The 26,322-nt window shown below is 35.9% G+C and overlaps 3 protein-coding genes across 4 annotated transcripts; 1 reads left to right on the top strand and 2 right to left on the bottom strand.

Moving 5' to 3' along the window:
* Window positions 1-10,300: 10,300 nt before the first annotated feature.
* On the top strand, window positions 10,301-11,944 carry LOC116013692 (transcription factor MYB44-like). The gene has a single exon (XM_031253583.1). The coding sequence runs from the start codon at window positions 10,403-10,405 to the stop codon at window positions 11,567-11,569; it is 1,167 nt and encodes a 388-aa protein (XP_031109443.1). The 5' UTR covers window positions 10,301-10,402; the 3' UTR covers window positions 11,570-11,944.
* A 206-nt stretch (window positions 11,945-12,150) lies between these two features.
* Window positions 12,151-18,776, bottom strand: LOC116013691 (probable cadmium/zinc-transporting ATPase HMA1, chloroplastic). Of its 2 annotated transcripts, none has more exons than XM_031253582.1 (14): window positions 18,095-18,776; window positions 17,605-17,755; window positions 17,338-17,522; window positions 17,032-17,178; window positions 16,190-16,385; window positions 15,748-15,860; window positions 15,338-15,576; window positions 14,853-14,958; window positions 14,296-14,463; window positions 13,788-14,004; window positions 13,489-13,673; window positions 13,303-13,389; window positions 12,829-13,084; window positions 12,151-12,576 (listed from the first exon to the last, which is right to left on the bottom strand). In XM_031253582.1, the coding sequence occupies exons 1-13, from the start codon at window positions 18,560-18,562 to the stop codon at window positions 12,899-12,901; spliced, it is 2,448 nt and encodes an 815-aa protein (XP_031109442.1). In that variant the 5' UTR covers window positions 18,563-18,776; the 3' UTR covers window positions 12,151-12,576; window positions 12,829-12,898. The 2 variants fall into 2 exon arrangements, with proteins under 2 accessions (XP_031109442.1, XP_031109441.1); XM_031253581.1 differs by having other exon boundaries at window positions 12,833-13,084.
* Window positions 18,777-20,601: 1,825 nt separating this feature from the next.
* Window positions 20,602-25,694, bottom strand: LOC116014467 (protein MRG1). Its single transcript, XM_031254528.1, has 11 exons — window positions 25,393-25,694; window positions 24,648-24,701; window positions 24,424-24,437; window positions 24,094-24,239; window positions 23,822-23,857; window positions 23,569-23,609; window positions 22,932-23,033; window positions 22,563-22,642; window positions 21,702-21,871; window positions 21,168-21,252; window positions 20,602-21,055 (listed from the first exon to the last, which is right to left on the bottom strand). The coding sequence occupies exons 1-11, from the start codon at window positions 25,525-25,527 to the stop codon at window positions 20,965-20,967; spliced, it is 954 nt and encodes a 317-aa protein (XP_031110388.1). The 5' UTR covers window positions 25,528-25,694; the 3' UTR covers window positions 20,602-20,964.
* Between the last annotated feature and the right edge of the window lie 628 nt (window positions 25,695-26,322).

Genomic DNA, 26,322 nt, shown 5'->3' with positions numbered 1-26,322 from the left:
ATATATATATATATATATATATATATATATATATATATATATATATATATATATATATATATATATATATATATATATATATATATATTGGATCAGTTCTGGTGTGGAGATAGCTTCCCGTGTGGTTGTATGGTTAGCACAAAACGACACACCTTAAGCATTAAAATGACGCACCTTAAGTACAGAAACTATGTACCTTAAGCACACAAACAAAGCACCTTAAGAACACAAACCACGCACCTTAAGCATTACAAATGGCACACCTTAAGTACACAAACTATTCATCATAAGCACACAAACAAAGCACATTAAGAACACAAACCACACACCTTAAGTATTAAAATGACGCACCTTAAGTACACAAACCATGCACCTTAAGCACACAAATCACGCACTTTAAGAACACAAACTACGCACCTAAAGTTTTAAAATGACGCACCCTAAGTTTCAACAATTGACGCACCTTAAGCATACAAATCACAAACCTTAAGAAGAAAGCTCTCACACCTTAAATTTGACCTAGATGCAAAATAACCAAATTGCCACCATGTTTTTTATATCACTATTAATCCTAGACGTTGATTTAGGCAAGATCAATGAGTCAGATTTAACCACACAATCGCACAGACACCCCACTGCACGAGAATTGATATATATATATATATATATATATATATATATATATATATATATATATATATATTATTTGTAACGAAAGGCAATAATGGTAGACATAAATTTGACCATTACAACCATTACACTATCAAGATCAATAATATTTATAACACCCCCACTGACATTATGTTACTATAATCATCCCTCGTTAAAAACTAGCTAGAAAATCCTTGTGGAAAACCTAGAATAGAAAAGAGTACACGATATATGGGTAAAACATGTGTTATTTTGGTTGCTTCATTAAAAATCTTACCTTAAGAAAACTTTGTGGAAAAAAACTCAGTTATGAGAAAACGAGTACAATTGTAAACCTTCAAGGTATAATTATCAAGACTTTGGGGATTGTCTATTTAAATATTTATTTGTAACTTTCCTCTTTTGACATTACTATATCATACTTAAAAACATCGCTAGAAAAAAAAAGCCCAATGAGATAAAACGTAGTGAGAAAAAAAACACATGATATCTCTGTCTATTCATGTGTTGCACTAGTTGTCTCGTTAAAAACTTTTAATTAAGAAAATAATATCAGACCTCAATCAAAGGAAAAAGAGTATAGTTGTTGGTCTTCAAGACCCAATGGCAATCTTCAGTATTATTCAAGTTCGACCTTCAAGATTGACTCAAGTGAATTTCACCCCCCCCCCCAAAGATAATCTTGAAAGTCTACATTTTCTAATATAAAAACATTTTCAAAATAAGTGTTGATAGAGCAAATTGTTCTTGTTATCTTCAATCTCGAATGAATAAATGAACAATTGCTAAAATGCTAAATAACATAGAGAAGATGAGAGAGACGTGAGATGAAGGCTCTTGAATGTTGTATTGATTGTTGAGTGTTGAATGGCCTCCCTATGTGCTGAAGAGGTAGGGCCCTTATATAGGTGCAGGCCTTGACCTTTCAAGAATAAAATATTTTCTAAAAGACACTTGACCCTAACCTGATACCAAGCAGATGCACGGAATGTATACAGAGGTATACTCGTGGAATTATCCCTATCAAGTGTAGAAAAGGGATATGGTACAATATTCAAGATTGTCACTAGAATGAAAATTCAGTATAATGTTCTTGTTACTCTTCTAGAGCTCATGTTGGTTGAATTTTGACTCTATATATGCTTTGTAAAATATTCCTAAGCATACCATTTATCATTTGTGCAACACATGCTTTATTGTGCTTATATAAGACATTGGGGTAAAACATAACATAACCAGTTGTGGACTTGGCATCATGGTATCAAATAAAATAGCTAGTACCCAAATAGCTCATCAAAACCACATATTGGTTTTTCACATAAATGTCAAAATATTTGTACCTCAAAAACACTAGAAGATATGTTAAACACCATTTCATTGCAAAAAGAGCATTAAACGTTACTAATAATTTCATCGCAAATATAATATCAAGCCTAATGCGATTATGGAACTTCTGGTCCTAAATTGATGTTCCAACGACAATGAAGTAATGGACTTTTGGTCTCAAAACATCCTTATTATACTCTTCGAGTATAAACGAGTTTTTATCTACTTAAAGAGATTGAACAACCGTTAGTGTGACAAGTAAATAATACTCATCCATATAAAACATCTTCAATATATTTTTTAAGTAGGTTAACTGGTGTATAAAACTCCTTCAAGAAGAAGCTCAATCTTCAGGTCGAGACAATACTTGGGTTTCCCAAGTCTTTCATTTCAAACTCCATCTTTAGGCATGAACAAATTTCCCAAATGGATATATAGATGGTGAGAACATTCAAGATCTCTAAAGTCCATTTTCTCAACTTATGAAGGACCATCAACATCAAATATTCACAACTTGTCTGCTTCAGGCAAACCAACACGACGTGATTTACTTCAGACTTTCAAGCGCATAGCATTTTTTTGGCAGAGTAGCACAACACTAAAGATAGAAGTTGCTAACTTCATTCATGAGTTGTGTGTCATTATTCATCCAAAGATTAATCTCCATTTTAGATCTTCTAGACCATATGAAAAAATATAAAAATAACAAGGTATTTTATCAAGCAAGCTTATACTCAACAGGTTAGGGTAGCCTAGAAGGCTAGTGGAGTCTTCTATTAATCCACCTTTTCTATAGTTCTTTTAATATAGTTTCACTTGTGAAACAATACTATATTATACTAGTCATATTAAGAGACGAATTCAACATTCCAAATGAATCATGAAGCCACGGAGGTTGAGCCTAAGAGTTCGGCCTTGGACCTCCCTAAAGAACCAAGCTTAGGGCTGGACGTGAGACCTCCCAGGCGCTGAGCTCAGGACTCGGCTTTAGGCCCAAGTTTGGCCCCCAAGGCGTGGTGCACTATGCTCGACCCTTAGGGCTCCGAGGTTGGTTGGGACTGCTCCATCAAGTTGATTTGCTCCGGGTCTATTTATAATATATCTATCAACCGCCAACAAAATTAGAAAGAGGATCCCAGAAAAACATAGGGTAATGCCCAACAGAGAACTTATCACAAAGATTAGAATACCAATGTAGGAATGCTCAAAGGAAGCAATTTGTGACTCGCCGGAGACGATCAGATTCACTTGAAACTATGGTAGTTCGCAAGGAACTATGCATTAGTTTTCAGCACCATTTTAAGGCTGGAGTAACGACTCCCTTGCAGCTTCGCATCGGTGTCGCAGTTGGTAACAAAGGTCAGGCAATCAGCCAGGTTGAGGATGATGCTGTTGCAATCCACTGCCGACACCATTGTCATTGTTGTGCCTCTGTCTCCGTTTTCGTCTGATGATTTCTTGAATTCTAGCAGCGAAGGTTCACCAAGGGTATAGAGTAGAACACTCATGTGCTGATAATGTGTTATAAACTAATGTTGAAAACAAAGCTCAAAGTAATACTGAGAAAAATAGAAAGGTAGAGAAAAAATTGAGTTAATACTCAAAATTGTCCTCGAGTATAGTGGTTTTTCTCAATTTTGTCCTAAACGACTTTGGTGTCATAAAGTAGTCCCAGACTTTTGTGTTATCGCTCAAAATTGTCCTCCGTTAGTTAAGCTGTCAAACCGGTGTTAAGTACAGGGGCAATATAGTCAATTCATATTAAATTCTTCTTTTTCTGTCTCTTGGCCATGGAACTCGATTCTCTTAGAGCTCTAATCACAGCAGTAGCAGCAGATTGCGCATCTTGTCTCCTTCTACACACCTCTTTCTCCTTTCTGTATATTGCACCTTCAGTTTAAACCATTTATACCCATCATCATATTCGATCAAGAAGATCCATTGAACCCAACCAAAATCAACTTTCTGTATATATGGCAGCCATGGCCACTTTTTTCTCGTCAAAATCCAAAGCTCTGGGCAACGCAATATCAATCAGTTTACCCTCCAGATCCCACCCCACCACCGCAAAAACCGAAGAGAAACTCAACAAGCTCTATTCCTGGTAAACCCCTCGGCGGAATCCTCTGACGGCGAGGTAATATGCAGTGGTCTTCACGCATTATCGGAGCTGCAGAGATGCGTGGATTCTCTTCTCACCTTGCCTCACACAATCCAAGCTTTGTCCCGACACGAGGACTACGAGAAATGGGCGGATGAGTTGCCGGAAAAGTCTGTCAAGATTCTTAACATCTACGGGACGACGAGGGAGATTATTTTGCAGTTTAAGGATCTCCGGTCCTGTCTGAGAACACGAACGGGCGATCACGTCTGCAAAAAAAAAAAAAAAAAAACAAATACAATTCTTTCTGGAAGAAGATGAAGCAGGAAGCTAGAAGATTAATTACATCTCTGAAAAAATAGATCACGAAATCTGGAGCCAGGGTTGTTAGACGTTAATCACCATGTTTTTGCTGTGATTAGAGCTCTGAGATAAGAGTTCCATGGCCAAGAGACTGAAAGAGAACAGCTTAATATGAATTGAATATATTGACCCTAGACTTAACACCTATTTGACAGCTTAACTAACGGAGGACAATTTTGAGCGATAACACAAAAGTCTGGGACTACTTTATGACACCAAAGTCGTTTAGGACAAAATTGAGAAAAACCAATATAGTCAAGGACAATTTTGGGTATTAACTCAGAAAAAATTCCATTCATTCAACATTTCAACATATATATATATATATATACATATATATATATATATATATATAGCGAAAGGCAATAATTGTAGACATAAATTTGACGGTTACAATTATTACACAATCAAACTATAATGTCCACGGTGAATAATATTTATAACATTATTCCTTTAAAATTAATTTATCGATTTAATTTCAGATTGATATCCTAATTTTTTGGGTAGGAGCATCGCTTGGTTCGACATTTTTGGTGGTCACCTTCTTGATTTGTAAATGATGGAAAAATGATACATAGATTCCTAGGGAGTACAATTTTCGCAATGTGTTATTATTATATTGTTAAAAGATAAACATTGAATAAAAATATTAGCCCAAGTTTTTCTTTAATAAATGAATCAGATTACGCAATTGATGAGTTGGATATATGCGGTCTAGTATTTGACCTTTCACTCAAGTCGTCGATCCAAGCATAGTACGATTTTAAACTTTAAAGACATGAAACCTCATTTATAGAAAGTGCAACTAGAAGATCCTAAACCAATATTAATATATTATTTTCCTTATTATTTTGGATCACTTTATGTTTTAGTATTACCAACTTCTCATAATTAATTCTCTTAATAGAAGGGATTTACTTTCCATATTCAATCCTAGTCCAAAATATATAGGTTATTTTAATTGTATAAATATTATGAGAAGAAGTGTTTAATTGACACTTTATTATTCATTTTTAAAATCGATAATAGCTCTGTTTTGAGTCTTTTAAAAAAAATGGCTAAAGTGTCATTTAACACAATGAATTATATCTAATTATTCATGCCGTACCCTGAACTTTCTTATCTTATATATCGAGCCACAAACAAAAAAAAACAATTCACATAGAATTTTTAACAGGTTTCCCTATCTTCTTGCTGACATGGCGCAGGTTTTCCACTGATGTGGCATTTCTTTTAACCTTATGTGTCCATGTAAGCATTTACATATTATAAATTAAAATTTAAAAAAAAAAACAAAAAACAAAAACAAAAACCGGAGACCAAATTTCACTATTTCGCCCAACCCTATTTCACTTGACAGCTGTTTAGTTGTTGACAATAAGATACTAAACAAAAAAAAATTTGCATTTCTATAAATTTGAAAAATTGAAAAATTACTAAACAAAAAATTAGCCAAAAAAATATAAATTCTAAAAAAAAATTGAAACATTGGAATTGCAAAATTGGAAAAAGTATACATTATAAAAATAAAGATAAGAAAATTCTGGTTATTTTAATATAATATTTTTAAAATTTTTAATATGTAAATGCTTACATGAACAACATAAGGTTAAAAGGAATGCCACATCAGTGAGAAACCTGCGCCATGTCAGCAGGAAGACAGGGAAACCTGCTAAAAGTTCTAGATGATTTTTTTTTGGTTTGTGGCTCAATATATACGATATGAAAGTTCAGGGTGCGGCATGAATAATTGGATATAGTTCATGGTGCTAAATGACACTTTAGCCAAAAAAAATTATTTTGTTTTTTGACCAATTGTGTTGGTTAGTTGTTGATTTGTTAGGTTCAAAAATCAATAACTAAATAAGTAGAGAGTAAAACGTAAAATAAAAAATCAAAGTAGATGTAGTATTTATTGAAATTGAATGGTTAAAATATGTAAGGTGTGGGTACAAAATTGTCCACCGACGATGAGGGAAGTCAAAGTCACAATATTCCGATATTATAATGATGATTTGTTATATAGATAATAGATAATAGATATAGCGGTGGTACATGCGTGTCTACAATACCAATCCAAGTGGGTAGTATTGGTATTAGGTACGATGTACGTGCAACCAAAAGGATACGCATCTCCCATATCGTATCTATAATCTATCTCATCTATTATTGCAATTTCTTTATCTAATTAAACTAAACAACCTTTTTTAAATCTAATGACAGGTAATATGGTGGGTGGGGGAGGGAGGTGACAAAACTTATCTCCATTAATTATGATAAGAGATTATAATGGAGGCTTTGTTGCAGCGCAATGCTTGCCTTGGGAAGGCATTTATATAGTGAAGGAAACTGAAGCTATAGAGGTAAGGGAAGCCCTTAAGTGGATAAACTCTTAAAATTATGATTATTTTTAAGTTGAATCAGATGCTCTTCAAATCATACAAGGCTTGAATGATCATAAATCTCATTTCGATCTTATTCTTTTGGACATTAAAGATTTACTTTCAGCTTTACCAAATATATTTATTTATTTTATTAAATGATCAGCGAATATGATTGTCCATATGTTAACAGAGGAATTTCTTTCTTTGACCGATCTCGGGTGTGGTTGAATCTCCCACCTTCGTTTATTGTTGATGTCTTGCATTTGGAACTCTATGAATATAATGAATGTTAGTTAGTTTCTTGTATTAATGAATGTTAGTTAGTTTCTTGTCAAAAGTAAATAGAGGATCTTTCCACCCAAATTGGGACATATCCATCTTGCCTAAACTGCTATTTTACAGATTTATAATGTGAGCCTACTGTTGTAATTTATTTTTCTAATTAAATTAAACAATCTTTATAAATTGTATTACAAATAACGTGGGGAGGGTAAGAAAGTAATTTTCATCAATTATATTAAAACATAGTTTATTTTTGGATATTGACTATATATTGATTGTTGCTAGGGTTGTTATTAACTACTTGCGGACAACAATATAAGATGAATCCAAATAATTTCATAAATTAGGTTATCCAGGCATCCAGCTTAAAATCCCGGCGCATAATGATCACTTGTTTATGACATGTGTCCTATGGATATGTGACAATAATAATGTAAATCTTGGTCTCAAGACTTCAAAATGAAGCATGGCCAAGTCATATCGCATTCCCGTATTCAACAATTATCACTCTTCATTAATTATATTAAAGGATGATTTATTATTGGATATCAAAATGATTAATTATTGTTAGATTTATTTACTACTCTTATTCATCAACGCAATTTGAGATCTATATCATTTATTAAATTTAATTACTATGTCAAAAAACTTAACTCATAACGATCAATTATTTAAAACACGTGTTCAAAAGAGATGTGACAAGCATAACTTCAATCTTGATACTAGTAAGCCAAGGTGGAAATGGCCTAAGCCAAACCGCATTCTCCATACCTAAGAATTAGCACTATTTTTCATTAATTATATTAAGCTATGCTTTATTTATGAATATGAAAATGATTAATTATTTTTCAGGTTATTTACTTCTCTCATATGTATATTACAGACGAGATTCAAATCAATTAATAAATTAGGTTATTCAGTGTAGAAATTCAACTCACAAAATTTAATTGTGTATGACACACGTTAGATGGTGATATGACAAGCACAACTTCAGTAATGATGCCATTAAGTCAAAATACTTCATTCTCATGCCAAATTGTATTTCTCATATTCAACTATTAGCACTATTTTCATTAGTTATATCTGCATGACAAATATCCAACATACGCAAATAAACGATTTCAGCAAAAAAAAAAAAAGAGGTATATTCTTTATACCTCTTATTCTGCTTATTTGTAACATGCAATTATGCTTGTAAGTTTCAAGAAAATGCAAGCCTTTACATTTATAATATACTTAAAAAGCCTTTATTTGGCAAATTATTGAAAGTCTCATTTTAGCCTTTAATTGATAATTAAAGTCTTTGATCGTGCTTCAGGTTTACTGTCAAGACGTGTGTCTAATATTCTACTCTTAGATATTCTCAACATTAGTCAAATTTTACTTTTAAAGAAATAGCAACATATAAATTTGTTTGATTTTTTTTTTAAAGTATTAATCAAATCAAATATGTCAAAGAATAAGTAAAATTTTATTAGGTAGATTGTAAAAATATTATCACCCTCTATGATTGTGTTTTGTTTTTCAAAATATTTCAGAAGTATGACGAATAGGTATAATAAAATATCATTGAATTTTGTCCGCACTAACTTAGCTCACCAATTCAGTATGCAATATTGAGAGCAGAGATCAAGGTGGGGATTATGCCCAAAGTCGACAGATCTCTTGTGAATTTTGTCTATTGGCATTTAGTCATGCCTGCTGAGTCATTTGACTGAAGATTCAACCGTTTGGAAAAGAAAATATCATTGAACAAAGTTGAAAAAGAGAATTAAGATTATTGTCAAGTTGTAATGAAAGAGGGGGGATATAGTTTAATTAAAAGGGAAATCCTTTAGGGGGCGAGTTGTATTAAGAAAAGAGAAGAAAAGAGAAGTTTTCAGAAAAATTAAAAAAAAAAGAAAGAAAAGAGAAGAAATGTAATAGCAATTAATAATGGAAGATTAATTAATGAATATAGGAAGGTAGGAGGAAAGAGAGGCGCCTGAGATTAGGGAAGCGTGGCAGTGGATGGCAAGTCCGTACAGGTAAAAGCTTTAAAAGGAAAGGACGGTTTCGTGCAGGTTTTGGGGGAGAAAGGCGATGGACTAACCGGAAGAACGGATTTTCTCACCCTTTTATTTTTTAAAATAAAATTGGTTTTGAATTTTAGATAATAAAAAATAATAATAAATAAAGATAGGCCGTTGGAGTGTTGCGAGATATTGGATTTGAAAAAAGAAAAGATGACAGGCTGGACTGACAGGATTGCAGTAATGATTCGCCTTCCGATTCGGCGACCAATCTTGTCGTTTTGCGCCACCTCATCTCTTCCGTGCGCGGCCGTTTGGTTTAGGTTTGGTTTAGGTTTCTCTCCTTTTCCTTTTCTCTTCCCAAGACACACACTCCATTTATTTTTATTTTTTTTAAAAAAACCAAAAGAGATAAATATCCCTTTCTCCCCGGAAAAGTAAAATGCTCTCCAGCCTGGCCCCCTTTTTCTTTGTATCCCTTCCTCCGGTCAAACTTGATCGGCTCCTCCGTTGTTTCTCAGACGTTTCTTCCACCACCCACCTAACCAACCGTTACTCTCTCTCTCTCCTATTTATTGCTTCTTGCTGTACCAAAAGCGTCACGATTTCCGTTATGTAAATAAATCCCTATAATAATTTTTTTTTTAAACCTTATTGTAACGGAAATTAAATTTTATAATATATATAAGTTAATTTTTTTCTAGACCGGTTTGAAACTCAACTGTAAGGGTGTGTAGTTGGGTGAGAAAGTCAATAACTCCCAAAATAGTGACGGTCTGTCCCAGCACTTCAATTAAATAAAGTAGTTGTAATTATTACAAGGAAGACCTGGTAGGAATTTATATCCCCCGCTGCCTTATTGGATTTTCACTGGATTTATTTTTCAAGTAATGTTAATAGGGAATTGGGGAGAGTGAGGCACACGCGGAAGAGAGGGAGGGGTGGTTGGAATAAAGAAAGGAAGAGTGAATGACAGAGAGAGTAGAGAGTATGTGTAAATCAGTGCAGGGTTCGGATGTGACGCGTGTCCGTTTGCCAGCTGTATTCCATTTCGCCTTACCCAAAATTTTTAACCGCTTTAGCCACAACGCACCGCTGCCCATAACGCCCCCTATATTTTCCAACCTGCTTTACCGGTCACCCACCTCTCCGCTCTGTATATATAAACCCATCTCCGCTTCATTTCTTTACCTGAAGAAGCTCCCTCCCTCGTTTTTTTGATCTGTTTTATTCCGGTGATTAAGCGAAAATTATAGAGAGATAGAGAGATAGATGTTTTAGAAATGGCGAGTATTAGTCCTAATGGGAGGAGGAAAGATATGGATCGGGTGAAGGGGCCGTGGAGTCCTGAGGAAGATGAGCTTTTACAGCAACTGGTGCAGAAGCATGGGCCTCGGAACTGGTCGCTGATCAGTAAATCGATTCCGGGGAGATCGGGGAAGTCGTGTCGGTTGCGGTGGTGTAATCAGCTGTCGCCGCAGGTGGAGCACCGGGCGTTTACGCCGGAGGAGGATGATACTATAATCCGGGCGCATGCTCGGTTTGGGAACAAGTGGGCCACCATAGCTAGGTTGTTGGCTGGGCGGACCGACAACGCGATTAAGAACCACTGGAACTCCACCTTGAAGAGGAAGTGCTCGTCCATGAGCGCCGATGAAGGGATTGATCTGGCGGATAGGCTTCAACAGCAGCCGTTGAAGAGATCGGTGAGTGCCGGGGCCGCGGTTACGCTCTCGGGTCTGCACTTCAATCCGGGGAGTCCTTCCGGGTCGGATGTTAGCGAATCGAGTTTGCCGGTTATGTCTCCGTCTCACGTGTTTAAACCGATAGCGAGAACAGGTGGAGTTCTACCACCACCGGTAGAGACGCCTCCACCGCCAGCGAACGACCCTCCTACTTCGCTCAGCCTCTCTCTCCCAGGAGTTGACTCGTCGTCCGATGTCTCCCCTAGATTGACCGAGTCAACTCAACCCATAAGCCCGATTCAGCTATTTTCTTCCGCTATTCATACACCTCCCCCTCCACCGCCCCTGCCGGTGCCGTTTCAACAGCCACTCGAAAAATTCGATCTTGGAGGAGGCGCGCCACCACCGCCGATGGCGTGTCCAATACCGCCAAAGGAGGCGGTGCCGGCTCCAGCTCAGCAAGACCGAGTTTTTCTCCCGTTCAGCCAGGAGCTCCTGGCGGTGATGCAGGACATGATAAAGACGGAGGTGCGGAACTACATGATGGGCGTCGAACAACAACAACAACCACAACCATCGCAGCAGCAGCGTTATCACCAACACCAACATCATCAACAACAACAGCAGTTTCAGTTTCAACAGCAACAGCAATTACAGAATGGGATTGGGCGCGGGATGTGCATGCAGCGAGCCACCAGCAACGACGGATTGAGATATGCAGCGGCGGCGACCGTGAATCGCGTCGGAGTTAACCGATTAGAGTAGACAAGGGAAGAGGAGCCGGGATCAAGAATGGGATTTGAGAAAAGAAACCATCTTTGTTTCATTTTCTCGGGTTTAGGCAGCTTTCAATTTAGCTATGGACCCTGGAATGACCAGAACAAATAATTTTGGGCTTTGTACAGAGAAACAAAAAAAAAAAAGTAGAAAAGAAGGAATTATCTGAGTTTGAGTTCCAACGAGGAAGAATTTCGATGGAAGGGACAAGTCAAAGAAGAATGATAAAAACTTTAATCCTTCCTTGCCGGATATAGTAAACTATGAACTTGAAATGAAACAATGTGTTACCCAAACAAAAACCACCCAAAATAGAAAAATATATATACATATTTCGATCAAATTCAAGTTCATTTCATTGTCCGGTATATTTTAATTTTTGGTTTAACTACCAAGTTTATTGCCAAACAAGTACTAAATGAATATGATACAGAGAAGGATCATGTAAAATATGTTCTGATATGGGATAGGTTCTACTGAGGCAGTTTGATGAAATGCAGTTGGAGAAGAAAATCTCATTACCCAGTGCACACGCAGTTGGCTAGAAAATCTCATTATTAAATACACACTTTCTAATAATGACTGCAAGTTTCTTATGCCTTATTATTCAATACACACTTTCGACTAATAATTACAAATTTTGTTCCATCACGCAAAAAAAAAAAATGTTGTTTACACCTTACAGGAATTGTTGCCAAAAATTGATTGTTTTAACTTTATATTGAGAAACGACATTGGAGTAAAACAAAGCTTTGGTGGGTAGGTTTTAAATCGGGTACATTTGAAAATGCTACACGAGTTTCCTATGACCACTACTACACCTAATCGATGCTTATCCTGGCTTCTTGTCCTCGTGTCTTTTGATGTAACGTAATAACTCCCTATGAACGTTGAACCGTTCATTGCAACATCCTGCTAACACACTAATTCTGAATAATAATATTCTTGGTGTTTGTTTTTATTGGCAGTTCCGTGTCAAAACTACCTAGAGATGCCTGTATATCAAATATGAGAAAAAGATGAGGTGGACGGCTGTTGGGTTGAATATAATTGAACTAAAACCAAAATGATGAGGTTTTTAACTTTTTCCCTAGTTAGCGTAATGATGATGATGATGATGATAAGCCATGTTGCAGTAACAGGCTTGTAGTGATGACATTTGTCATCGTCTATATACTAACGGGTAGATCACTCCTTAAACAAATGTCTCTTTCTGTTTGAGGAGAATGCAAATTATAGGAACTTACTTACGTTGTGGCCTGGGTTGAATTGACTATCCCCTTTGGCATCTGCTGTCAAATTCGAGCCCAAGAATAATCATGAAGGTACTGCTGCTTCAATTGTGCTTTGGCTGTTGTTGCCATGCCTCCTTAGAACCATGATTACCGATCTTAATCTGTTCACGAGTTGCAGGATACTGTCCTGCCAGGATCCTGTAGGGTCGTTGAGAGCCCGGATGGAGTTCAAACAGACAAGAAGCGTGCCTCCTTCGTGTAAAAGCACCTGCATTTTCATCAGAGAGGACCTTGATGTCATGATGGTTTCATATATGGAAGCAGAAAAGAGGAAACCAGTTTGTAATTAGCTCACTCAATGATGACGTCATTAAGAGAATATACAAGTTAGTTATATAGTACCCTAAAGCCTAGTTCAGAGTTTATAATCTTTCCAGTATTTGGTGGCTGATGGTGACAAAAATGCATTTAGAAACAGAATCTTACTGTTAACCATAGGGGGAGAAATCCCAAAACTGATGTAAGAGAGGCAACAGCAATGCTAGACAAGGCAAGGGCCACATTTTGTTTGATCTGGAAATAGATCAGAGTACAATTAGTACTGATCAGGAATGAAAATGCAACAGCTGTCTTTATAAATTATATAACCAATGCAATGGAAATAGAATATACCAGTGATGTCGTTTGACGAGCTTTGGCTACACAGAATGGGACACCTGAAATATTGTCCTGCAGCAGTAGGACGTCTGCAACAGCTATAGCAGCTGCACTCGCACGTTCAGCTAGTACTATGCCTACAGTAGCAGCAGCAAGTGCAGGGGCATCATTGATGCCATCACCAACCATTATAAGCCCCCCTGAACGGAAGGTTAAGAATTAATGATTCGACATTAATATTCTGTAGCATTTGACGTTTGGTATGTAAGGATACACTGAACACCTTGCTCAGCCTAAATGGAATGGAAATTCACCTTTATCCCTTGAAATGCTTGTCACGTGATACAGCTTGTCTTCAGGCTTAAGGCTGCAGTGAACTTCTGTGATACCCACAGCTTTTGCAACTCTCAATGCACTTGCCTCATGGTCACCGGTTAACATCATTACACGAAGTTTTTGGTCATCTTGTAATGTGCGTATAACATCTGAAACTCCATGTCGAGGTTTATCTTCAAAGTGAAAAAGAGTGACCTGTATACAAAAATCAGATTTTATTCTAAGCAATCTGTGTTTAGCATCTATGAATGGAGAAAATGCAAGAAGGGTTTAGGAGATGTAGTTACAAACATAATTTGCAAGTAGTAGCAGTAGTAGAGTGTAATTGATTGTTCACCTTTTGGCGTTGTTCTTTTTTTTTTTTTTTTTTTTTAAAGACCNTTTTTTTTTTTTTTTTTTTTTAAAGACCGTTTTATTACATTTTCAAAAATAGTTTTATAAGAAAACCATCATAATCATCTTTGTATATGGAGAAAAAGATATCACCTTTTTGTCATTAACAGAAAGTGCAGCATGAACAAAATCTTTTCCATATGAAGAAGTGCGCACAGCCTCCTGAACCTTTCTCAATTCATCTCCACGCTCGTAAAGTGACGTGATATATTCAACAGACCCAAGTGAAGCTCTCAATGGTTGACCACCTCCAATTCCTGCCTACAACAGATTTAAAATGAAGATGCTGTTACTTTGAATGCAATTATGTAGAAATTGAATCCCTAGGCACACAAGCCATTACAGTTTTCAATCAAGTGTGTCGTATCACATCCAGAAATATCTAAGCAAATATCGGCTGTACATCTGATAACAAAAGCAAAAGAAATTAAATGCATCAATGCACAAATAGGCTCTCTGTCCTGAATCTCAGTTTATCTTGTACCGTTGCCAATAATTTTTCCTGATACTTTCCAGTCCATTTAAAGATTTTCATTTTTTCACTACAGGAGTACTTTGATATGCAACTTGGGACTAGATCAGTGGCTATAGATGCAGGTTAGCTTTAGGATAAGTTACATTTTAACTATGATATAATATGAGCACAGTACCTCAATGCTAGATAATGTTGCAACAATGCCTCTACCAGGTAGATTCTCAAAACTTTCAACAGAAATTGGAGGAAGATCTTTCCCTGCACTATGATCTATAACAGCTCTGCATAAACAATGAATAAAGCATCACATAGAAGTACAATGGCTTAAAACTGGAAAAATATTTTAAAATCAACTTTTATGTCTACATGGAAGATTCTAAACTTTCATTGTAAAATATGTAGACATTTGATTTGATGGGAGTATGATTAATTTCAAAAGCAGAAAAATGTATGCATATCCTGGATCATTGTATTGCACAATGTACTTTGTTAGAAAGATTACTTATTTCAGTATGTATTCATTTAAAATGTGATGTGAATTAAATAAGTTTACCATCCACTTGAAAAATTATAGATGCATTTGAAACCGATATTTATCGTCATCAGCGTTCAGCAATCACAACAATAAAGGACAATGCATGTAAAGGCAATTTAAATAACCTTCCAATCGGGTGAGTAGTACCCTTTTCCATGGCAGCAGCAACAGCAAGGGCTTCTTTTTCACAAGTGGGATTACAACAAGAAGCAAGCTCTTTTCTATCACCCCTGACATGTCCATGGATTGGCTCAATTGCTTTGCACATGAACTCTCCAGTTGTCAAGGTGCCAGTTTTGTCAAATGCAATAGTGTGGCAAGAAGCTAGAGCATCAAGGACTTGCCCACCTTTAAGTAAGATTCCCTACAAAGAGAATGCATTTGAGCATTAACTAAGTATCAGGCCATTTGAGGTATTTGCTTAGAATAACCCAACGTTAGGGTCTGCTGTTATGGAACTAGAAGTATTCAAAATGCTACTGCTTGAGAGCAATAAAACATAAAACAAGTATGCAAAGTTAAAACTTAAAAGTACCTTTCTTGCACAGGCACTAATAGCTGTCACATATGCCAATGGTGCTGCGGCTAATGCACATGGTGATGCAGCTACCATAAGCCCCAGTGCTCTATAAATTGATCCAGTACAAGCTACATCAACAAACAATATACTCTCAGATTGATTTTTTAAAAAAAAAAAAAAAAAAAAAAAAAAAAAAAGCAAAAAACGAATGATAAATACATTTGCAATAACCATTATTTCCCAATCAGATTAAGCAAACAAATGACCATTAGTGGTACTAGTTCTCACATAGACTCGAGATCTACCCCCAAACTTCAATTTGCTAGTGATTAGAGACGCAGACTAATCACCAACAATGAACAGTAAGTAAGTTTCGAACAGACATCAACTTGCATATTATTGCTACTGTTATTTAATAAAGGAAAATATTGCTCTAAAAAGAAGGCAATTGAAGTACTTGAGGTACTAATGAAAGGCCACTTGAAAACAAACGGCCCAACCAAAGCAACTGCAATGGATAAAAGTACCACGGCCTTGCTGTACTGCTCCCCAAATTTATCCAGCCACCTTTGGAGTTTCGGTTTACTTAGTTGTGCTTCTTCAGTCAACTGGACAATGCGGCTCAGCATCGACTCTTTCCATGTCTTCTTGGCCTTATTTGCAAATTCAGTTTTTAAAAAAGATAATAAACAAATTAAAATAAATAGGAATATAGGATCAATGTTGGGTAGCCAATAACATAACCGATTTCAATACATCTCCTGAAGCAAAAGAAAGAAATACAAAAAGCCATACTACTTATTTACTAATTTTTATCACAAGCACACTATGTGCAACCAAAATGTTGATGGTTACACCGCAGAATTAGGAGCTAATAATTAGTTTTTTGTTTCACCTTGATTAGTTACATATTTTAGCATTGATTTTGGGATTTGGTTGCTTATTTTGTTGTAAAAATAGGAGCTTTGATCAATGGAAAAGTAAACAAACTTAGTCCCATTTCTTTTGTGTTCTCTAAGTTTGCTAAAACCCAACAAAAAGAGATTACTTTCTGTACTAAAGTGTTTACAATCCAAAAGAATAACTAATGGAATAGAAAAAGTCACAAAGACATACTTCTGAGAGAAGCAAGCAAAGGACAGTAGTCAGTACTCAGTAGGAGAAAAAAACATGACAATCATGCCTGGCCACTCATTGTTATACGGAGTACTAATTTACTTGCTCAGTTGCTGTTATTCCATTTACTGAAAAAATTATATCTCAAGAATATGTTAAAATAAGAAAATCAAACTCACATACCTTCACTATCAACATACCATCCAGGTTTCTTGCACCCCCAGGAATACTATCCCCGACATTTTTTGCTAACGGTTTAACTTCTCCAGTCAAATGTTCAATGGTGATGGTTGATCTACCTTGAAAAACTTCACAATCCACCGGCACAGACTGATTAAAGTAACAGTGAATACGTATTATGACTATGAAAATCACTGAGAAAATGCATTTCATATCCAATAGTACAAATAGAAATGTTTGGAGACTATGGAGACCAGATATATTCACATATTCTATTAAATCAGTTCTAGAAGGCAGGCACATACATACCTCACCAGCTTGGACCAATATAAATGAGCCAACCTTCAAGTCACTGACAGGAACCTTTTGATATCTCAAGTCAGAGAAACTAGGTGAGCTCTCATTATTCACATCCAGCAGAAGAGCAAAGTCTGGATGGTTTTCTTTTAATTCCTTTACATCAACCTTGGAGCATCTTGTGAAGTGCTCCTCAGCTGTGGATAAAAATATATTAGGCAACAAAAGTTCACATATTTGAAGTGGAGAACCACAACCAAATAAGCCTAGCCCACGTACCAATATGAGCCAAATTAAACATTGCCAGAAGCAAGCCACCTTCCAGTGGATTTCCCATGAAAACCGAAGCAAAGCCTGCAAGAGCCATAAGCACATGGATATTGATTTTTCCACCAGCAACATCCATTAGTGCATCAAGTGAGGCTGAGACCTGACATAAAATAATCAATTGAATAATAAGTTGGTACCACAGTAATCAGGTTCAAAACCAGCAGAGCCAAATCAGAATTTACCAATGCTTTCAACTGACATCAGCAAAGCCTTTATAAATTTGAGTAAGCACTGCAGTCCTAGTTTCACTAGTTTAATTTGAATCATAGCAGGCCATGCCTATTAAGAACTACCAAAAGACAATCAACTAATCCTATTTTCTACTCTGAAACCAATTACTGAGAAGTGCAAAACATAATATCTATTTAGCCTGATAAAATACACAGTTGGAAGAATCAAATGCTGAAACCAAAAATTAAGAATGATAAAATAGAGATACCCCGACGAGAGGGAAGGCAATGACAGCGAAGGCACGCTGGAGAGGCTTGACAGCCGGCTTGGGCAGCACGTAGGGGCAAGCCGCGGCAGCAATGAACAAAGCTGCGGAGCTGCAGCAGAGCTCGAGATGCTCCCGCAAGAAATTTGCTAAGTGGGACCATCTGATCGCGTCCGCGAATTTCAGAAGAACCTCTTGCGGTTTCGTCAGCTGCTCATCACTCTCATCGTCGCCATGGTGGTGATGGCGGTGGGCGTGGTTGTGATCGTGGGCGTGATTGTGAGCGGAGCAGGAGCTGACGTAGCAGCGGCGAAGATAAGCCGCTCGAGGCGTTAAAACGAAAGCGGCAGCGCAGCGTGCGGGATAGAGTTGAAGATTCCCGTGCGCCGCGAGTCGTCTTCGAGTCCGAGTTTTGTAAACGGATAGCTCGAGTTGAGTGAAGAAGCTAGCTTGAAACCGCAAAGCTTCCATTACAGCAACAAATTTATTCAACAGAGCGAGCGAGCAAGCAATCACCACCGCTTCGCTGAAAGTATTTGATTTGATTTTGTTACACTGCAAATTTTCGAACCAACGGAATCGTTCTCTTCTCTCAGACCAGTTGATTGATGACTACCACAAACAAAGATTTCGTTTTCGGGCACACGACTCCTGCACCAGAGTTAATGGAATGGGGGCCCTACGGTTAGAGACTCAATTGTATCTTCTGCACCACATCATTTATTCGCTCAGATACATACATACATTATCCCAATATATTATTACTAACAGCATGCTCCATGCTCCAAGCTTATAGGAAAGGAAAGCATGCTTCGTGCTAATTGTGACAATGAGATTAAGAACGAACATTCAACGCCGCAATTATCCTGAGTTAATACCCAATATAGTCCTGACTATAGTGGTTTTATTCAATTTAGTCCTAAGTGACTTTTTGTACTCTATTTAGTCCTCGACTTTAATGGTTTTACTCACTTTAGTCCTCTGTTAAGAATTATGTTTGTTGGGTGTTAATAACAAGGTTAACATGGTAATTTCATTTCTATTTTGTTTTTTATCAAATTAATTATTAATTATATGTCCTAATTTATCTCTATCTTAGTATCTTTAATGTATTGATACTACAGGAACAGAATGCTAATTGATTGAGTTTGAATTCATTACTGTTAATGCTATTTACTAATTATTTGCTAATTGCTTTGTGTTTGGATTCATTTGAAAATAACTAAAAATGCTTCTATTTGAATTCATTTGAAAAGTGATCAGAATTTCAATATGCCAAAGTTAACTAATTGCTCATTATTTGCTAACTGTTTTTTCTTTTTTTTTTCCTAAAGTATTATAATTTACTTTGTCTTTAGTATGCAATTGTGTAAATATATATAGAACATATAATTAATAATTAATTTGATAAAAAAAATAAAATAGAAATGAAATTACCATGTTAACCTTGTTATTAACACCCAACAAACAGAATTCTTAACAGAGGACTAAAGTGGGTAAAATCATTAAAGTCGAGGACTAAATAGAGTACAAAAAGTCACTTAGGACTAAATTGAGTAAAACCACTATAGTCGAGGACTATATTGGGTATTAACTCCTTAATTTAATTAGGAAGAGTTGATTTCAGTATGCGAAGCTTGCTTAGCTATTGAGTAAATTGTCATTTTGGTCCACTAGGGTCTGGTTAATTGCAATTCAAAACTTTTAAAATTGTTAACTTCGTACCTTTAATTATGCAATTTTTATCAATTTTGATCACTTCGGCCAAATTGCTGACCAAGTTTTACCGGAAAATTTTAATAGTTAAAATAATGAGGATATTTTAATCATTTCACATCTCTTTTCTTCTTCCCCGGCGAATCAATCTTTTCTTCTTCTTTTCCGACGACTTGAGGGTCCGCGACGGTGTGGAAACGGCCGTCGTAGTAAACCTGAGCTCCCGAATAGAACTTGTGAAGGTCTAGCGCTTCATGGTTAAGAAGCCTTCGGGCTTGGGGTTAAGCCGTGATGAAAATCTGGAACCCGCGATCGAGGATGAAGTCGTCGACGACGTCATAGCGAACGCGGCCTCCAATGTTGTTAGAAGCTTCAATAGAAACTTGTTTTTTTGTTTCCCGCGCTGATCACAATGACGTCGATTTTGTCTTGGTTGGACGACGAGGTTTCGTTAGATAGTGACACATCCAGAGAAACCTGTGAAGATGCATTGGTTGGCCTGTGAACGCTAATGCGGTGGCGGGTGAAGGGAGCAATTCCTGAGAAGGGAGATGAAGGTGCGGTGGAGAAACTCAAGTCACCGGAGAAGAAGAAAAAAACAGATATGTGAAATGACTAAAAACTCTAATTATTTTAACTATTAAAATTTTCCGACGAAATTTTATGGACAAATTAGTGAGTAACCAAAATTGATAAAAATTACATAATTAAAGTACAAAATTAACAGTTTTAAAAATCGTGAAATGCAATTAACAAGACCTCAATAGTCAGTGGACCAAAATGGTAATTTCCTCTTAGCTAAATAAGAAAAGAATAGAATGTGTTATTGACTGTTAAATCATAGTACAAAATTTTCACAAAAAAAAAATAGTACATGATACAGGCAATATATATATATATAAAATCAGCAGCTACAGTTCAAATTGCACAGAGCATTAAGATTTATACAGCAGTTAAATATTGTTACAGGTAAACAGGGATTGGCTCTTCCTCCAAGCGGCTGCGGCCTGCGGCTCTCTTAACCCATATGAGTCCCGGATGAATACTAGAGTGCAAAGGAAAAAGGAAAATGGCAGTAGCATGTTGCATCAACAAATGTGTTGTTCTTCAAGATGTTTTCAACTAAACGATGTTTGGATGAACAGATAGTGTTGTGTTCAACTGTCTTTCACCTTGCCAGCCCCATCAGAAGCTTTAGCAGTTTCATAAGTAGAAACAAAAAACGCACCCTGGTTTTTCTGCAGAAATCTGCAATACAACTCGTCAGTTTGGCAATAACAGTTTAAAATATTCACGTAATAGGTGGTATTCAGTTTTCAATAATGAAAGGCAAGTAGAGGGGGGAATAACAGCAACATACTTTAGAAAATCCAACAATTTCTGCTGCAAGCGGATCACTGTTTCCTCTTCAATTTTCACGTAAGAAAGCAATTCAGGCAACTTAACTGCAAACAGCATCATTTATATGTTTTGTCAAACATTCATATTCTATAATAATAATGATATAAGATCCAAGGAGCTATTTAACTATTGGCTAGACAAAGGGAGGAACATTGCCACGTTGGCCTCAAGGTTATTTGTCTCAATATTTGTGGGTATTTACTGTTTAGTGCCCATTGACTTGAGGGTGATGATACAATGGTATTGTAATTATATTTATCGGTTCAAGAAATTGTAATTGTAGCATTTTATTCATTGTTTTGAACAAAAAAAATAGTAATAGAAGAATTCCTTGAGATCCTCAATGAGCATACAACAAAATTTTCCAAATATATTATGATAAGGAATACTCTACACTCCGCATCCCAACTTTGGAAGAACAAAAAAATCCAAAGCATTAAGCATGCAAACCAAAGAAAACCAACAAAGCAAGATATAAGCAAAGAATGCATACCAAAAAGACGCAAAAGATGTTCAGCACCATATACACTTGATGGAGAGACATTATCTGAAACTGCTTCATGATACTGTTGGCGCTCCTTTTTATACAAAAGCAGAACCGGCAAGGCTTTGTCAAAGTAGCAGCGTATTCCATTGAGAATTTCCCCAACTGTATCAGTCATCCTGTACCCAAACTCCCAGAGAATATTAAGGATGTTGTTCACCAAATGAAACCACCACCTTAATCATAGTACTTCAAAAAAAAAAAAAACAAAGGTAGTGTTGACAGGAAAGGCCGCTCTTTTGTATTTATGGTTACTTGCATCAAGAAAAGACTTTACCAAATTACCAGGAACAAAACTGAAAGGGCATCAAGCCACATAAAGTACATTGTTTACTCACTGTCTTCTTTTTTCTTGGCCAAAAAAAAGGCCTAATGGCCCAAGAGTTTATACCCCTTATGAAAAGCCTTGCCTGAATTTAACAATTACTATATGGGGAAATGTCCATAGTTGGGGAATTCAGGATAAATTGCAGGCCTCTAGAGGTCTAAAAGTTGGCTATCCATTGACCATAAAAGACAAATCAGAGTTTGAACTGCCTATTCCAACTTTTTTAGAGGAAAAAGAATAATGCACTATTTGCCTCCAATACCATTGCTCTAGGTAAAAATTAAATTTCTATATAGAGTGCTCCTTATGTTTAGTGAACATATCAGAGAAATTTCTTTTTTGGTTGATGAGTAGACAGACCATCACTTGCTGGGACAGGGCTAGCTAGAAAAAGTGCTCTTACCAAATCAAACTACAAACAAATCAATCAATTTTATTAAAGCAGTGAATATAGGATGTTCTAAGATACACAAGACACTTACATGCCATCCTTTTCTGCTCTGTATTCAAGGTATTTTGTCAGTATATCATCAACATTGGGCGATCGAGGTAGATGTACAAGCTGCAATCAAAATAAAAAGTTCAAGTCCATTTGAGCATGAATATTGTGGAAATAAAAGACCAGGCACAATTGAAAATGGAATTTCTTCTTTAGGGAAGACATTCTTACTCTGTCCAGCAAAGAGCCAAAGACAATGAATTTGAAAAGGAGCCAATTAAGTAACTCATTTATGTTTTATTTAAAACCAAAGGCAACATCTTTAATAACTGCTGTAACACTTCTATACTTCTATTTTCTCCCAGCCATGGGCAAAAAGATAAAAAGAGAAGTACACAAAATCTTCACATGCCTTATTTTGTTGAGTGACAAATTCCCAATCATCAACAAGTTGCTTCTTCAAAGTGGATGGAATTTGAATCTTGATGAGTTTCTCAACAGATGCATTTTCCTTCTGCTCATGAAAAAACCCCCCCACACGAAAGGTTAACAAGTAGCAATAGAGTAAATTGGGGAATCAGTAAAAAAAAAATGAATTCTTATGAAAGGGCACCAATATCTTGGGCAACATTGGGAAAGGAAAGAGAAAAAGAGGGGGTTGGAGTGGTCAGAAAAAGAGTTGTGCATTAAATTGACTGGCAGAGTATATAAACTATGTAACCACAAGTTAAAAATGTCACAAACACCCACTGATTAAAAGCTAAGATCAAAACATCCAAGTATAAATATAGAAGCAAAGAAGACTTGGTTGCAGTAACAGCCATCAGGACCAAAAATATGAGGAAAAGAAAATGATAACTCAATCAGAATTCAGTCTATTTCCAAGTGCAGTAGTCAGTTGAGTGTAATATAATACTGCATAAATAATAGCATGCAGGTGATTTACAAGCATGTAAAAAGGTAGATGTGATTTATAAGCACATAAACAAGAGGGATCTTATTTCCTCAGCTTCAAAAAGCAATAAAATAAATAAATAAATAAAGCAAACCTCAGTGCCAGAGTCAGCCTTGCGTTTTTTCCCTTTTGCAACTGCAAATTGAAGACTTAGGTGTTGTGAAACCAGATATAGAAGTTATACACATTCCAAAACAAGAACTTTCTAACCACAAAGAGAAGAAAGCAAGAAGAGAAGAAATTCAGCAGTGGTAATTAACTTTTCCTTTTGAAATGTATTTATTTGTAAAAAGGACAACTACTAACTCAAGAAAAAGGTCAAAACAATATGAAAGAAAACACCATACCGTTGTGCTTTGTGTCCTCTTTATCTGCTTTCAGATCTATCAAATTCAAGTAAAACAATGTCAAGTACATGTTAAATTTGTAATGAGGAAACAGCTCTCTAAATTATCGGGAAAATTAGAAAATGATCTTTTTGACTCTGATGTTTGCACATTGATAATTAACAGCAAATGATCTTTTCGACATGTACATTTAGGCAGTTGTTCAGCAGTTCATCTTTGTTTGAATTGTTAGAAGCTTAAACTTTATCAAAATTGAATATGAGATAACATACCAGTAGAGTTTTTAGGTTTGGTTTGAGCTGAACGCCCTGATTTTGCAATCTTCTCTACACCCTGTTTCTTGTCCAGAGCCTGCTGCTTCTTGACATTCTCCTCAGTATGCTTCATTAACCGATCTGTGCCTACCCACTCATCCCAACTGTTGCAAGAGGAATAAACTTCAATAGTTAACTTCTATAGTACATTTGCACAAACTCCAATTAATCATAACCTTGAGACATTGAAAAGTAGAACCAGAATGGTTGGCCAGTTGTTACTATTACAATCATTGAATTCTTGAAGTCAAAATATTCTAGGAAACACATGAGATACATTTGACTCACTTCTTGTTCCAACCCTGCACATGAAAATAGATATATTTCTCAGCAACATATTAAACAAATAATGTACATAAGCTAATAAGTGAGGCTGAAATGCCATGAAAATATAGCATTTAGAAGTTCTAATTTGCAAAAAAAAAAAATAATAAAAAATAAACTGCTTCATAAACTCCATCAACTGGAAAGGAGGGGTAGAAGTAGTAATGTATGTAAAAAACAAGACTAACCAAGTAATGAACAAAATATCTCCGTTCCTTCTTCCGGAGCTCCGCTTTTTGAACCTTTGTAAAAAAGCATGAGCTACATCAGCATGGTACCAATAGAAGATAGTGTATATTTCACAAGACAGAAGCATATACGATGCTTTTGGAATAGAAACCAAAATACATCAAAAGTGTATACACAACAAACTGATTGCCAGAAACCGGTGCATATTATTGATTATTAAGATTGTCTTTGAATTCTAAAATACATCTAACCTAACAGTTGTCATCAGAAAGCATTTCCTGTGTAGGGTTCAAAGGGTTAAGATACTCTAAGGGTACCACTGGCATTTGGAGCAGCACTAATAATAAGTTGAGGAATTTCCAAGTTACAAAATATACAAAACTAAAAAAATCCTACCCCAGAACCCACGTTTTCCAAAAGGAGGAACCAGGAAAACAACAGGCATTCATATGGGCGTGCATTTGGTGAGTACCAGAATACAACACTTGTTTAATCAGTGGAACGAACAGGTGTAAAATTGCAACTAATACCTCATAATCACGCGGATGATTTAACAATAACAGTTTATTAAGCAAACAGTATACATGAAACGCTCTACTCTATGGATATATGTTCATATTAATCTGTCGATATGCATAAAGCTAAAATCGATCAAAATAAGTTCATACTTGTTCGGAATTCGTTTAACAAAACCTACAAATTATGGCCTTCAAAAAGGGGGGGGGGGGGTGAGGGAAGGCATGCCTTGGCTTCGTAGATACGAGGGCCGTGATAGGCGAGGACTCTCTCGCCTTCGGAGTAAACGCTGGAATTCGATTCCGGGATGTCGTCGCCGGAACTGTCGCTATTGGTGGCGGAATCGTCCTTCGAACTCACCATTTTTTCCGCCTGACTTATTGATTAAGTTTCCTGCTCAGTCTCTATGAGAAGTGAATTTTAACGGCGTCGCTGTTCTGACTTCGTGTTTTACTCTCCTAAAAACGACGGTCGCCGGTTCCTGTTTTTCAATACGAAGACAGGAGTCGATGTGCGAAGCGCTTTTCAAGATTTTTTTTTTTTTTTGAGACAATTCAAGATTTTGTTTTTTTTTTTTGAAAACAGTTTTCTGCTTTTTTAAATACTCCGTATTTATCAAGTAGTTTCTTCGTTTTATTTTTTGATAAAATTTTAAAATATACGGAGTATTCGAATAATCACAATTGAGATTGTCTCAGAAATTTTGGAGATGATGTGTTACTTTCCCATCAATTAAATTTTTTAAAAAATATTTTTAATAAATTAATGGGAATAACTTTACATGGAAAATTAGTTAACATATTTGATATTATTTTGAAAACATAACAATTAAATTACTTGAAAAATTAATTAACATATTTGGTTTGTTCAAACTTCCCAATCATAATTTTTATAATCTCTAATATATCTTTATTATATACCAATATTAAAAAACATAACAAATAATTGAAAGTTTAATAAATTAATTGTAAATTAATGAATTATATGCAAAAAAAAAATTCGGTCTATAACAAGAATATTCAAAATACAAAATAATATGTATGTATAAAAAAGATCACCAAGTCATCAAATTAATTAAATACCCAAAAATTAAAATCAAGTTAATCAAGTTATATATATATTACGAAATGAGTTCCCGTGCAATTGGCTACTTGAGGT

This window comes from Ipomoea triloba, chromosome 3, assembly GCF_003576645.1.
Source record: "Ipomoea triloba cultivar NCNSP0323 chromosome 3, ASM357664v1".
Lineage (NCBI taxonomy): Eukaryota > Viridiplantae > Streptophyta > Magnoliopsida > Solanales > Convolvulaceae > Ipomoea > Ipomoea triloba.
Note: the sequence above shows the minus strand (reverse complement) of the source record. Positions and strands in the feature narration are given on the sequence as shown.

Coding starts and splice junctions, on each gene's coding strand:
- LOC116013692 (XM_031253583.1), top strand. CDS start 10,403: ATGGCGAGTATTAGTCCTAATGGGAGGAGGAAAGATATGGATCGGGTG.
- LOC116014467 (XM_031254528.1), bottom strand. CDS start 25,527: ATGGTGAGTTCGAAGGACGATTCCGCCACCAATAGCGACAGTTCCGGC. Junction 23,858..24,093: donor CAAACCTAAAAACTCTACTG/GTATGTTATCTC, acceptor TGAATTTGATAG/ATCTGAAAGCAGATAAAGAG. Junction 21,253..21,701: donor ACATCTTTTGCGTCTTTTTG/GTATGCATTCTT, acceptor TGCTGTTTGCAG/TTAAGTTGCCTGAATTGCTT.
- LOC116013691 (XM_031253582.1), bottom strand. CDS start 18,562: ATGGAAGCTTTGCGGTTTCAAGCTAGCTTCTTCACTCAACTCGAGCTA. Junction 14,005..14,295: donor TTTCTGTTAATGACAAAAAG/GTGATATCTTTT, acceptor TTTTGTATACAG/GTCACTCTTTTTCACTTTGA. Junction 13,674..13,787: donor AAGCATTTCAAGGGATAAAG/GTGAATTTCCAT, acceptor CCTTCCGTTCAG/GGGGGCTTATAATGGTTGGT.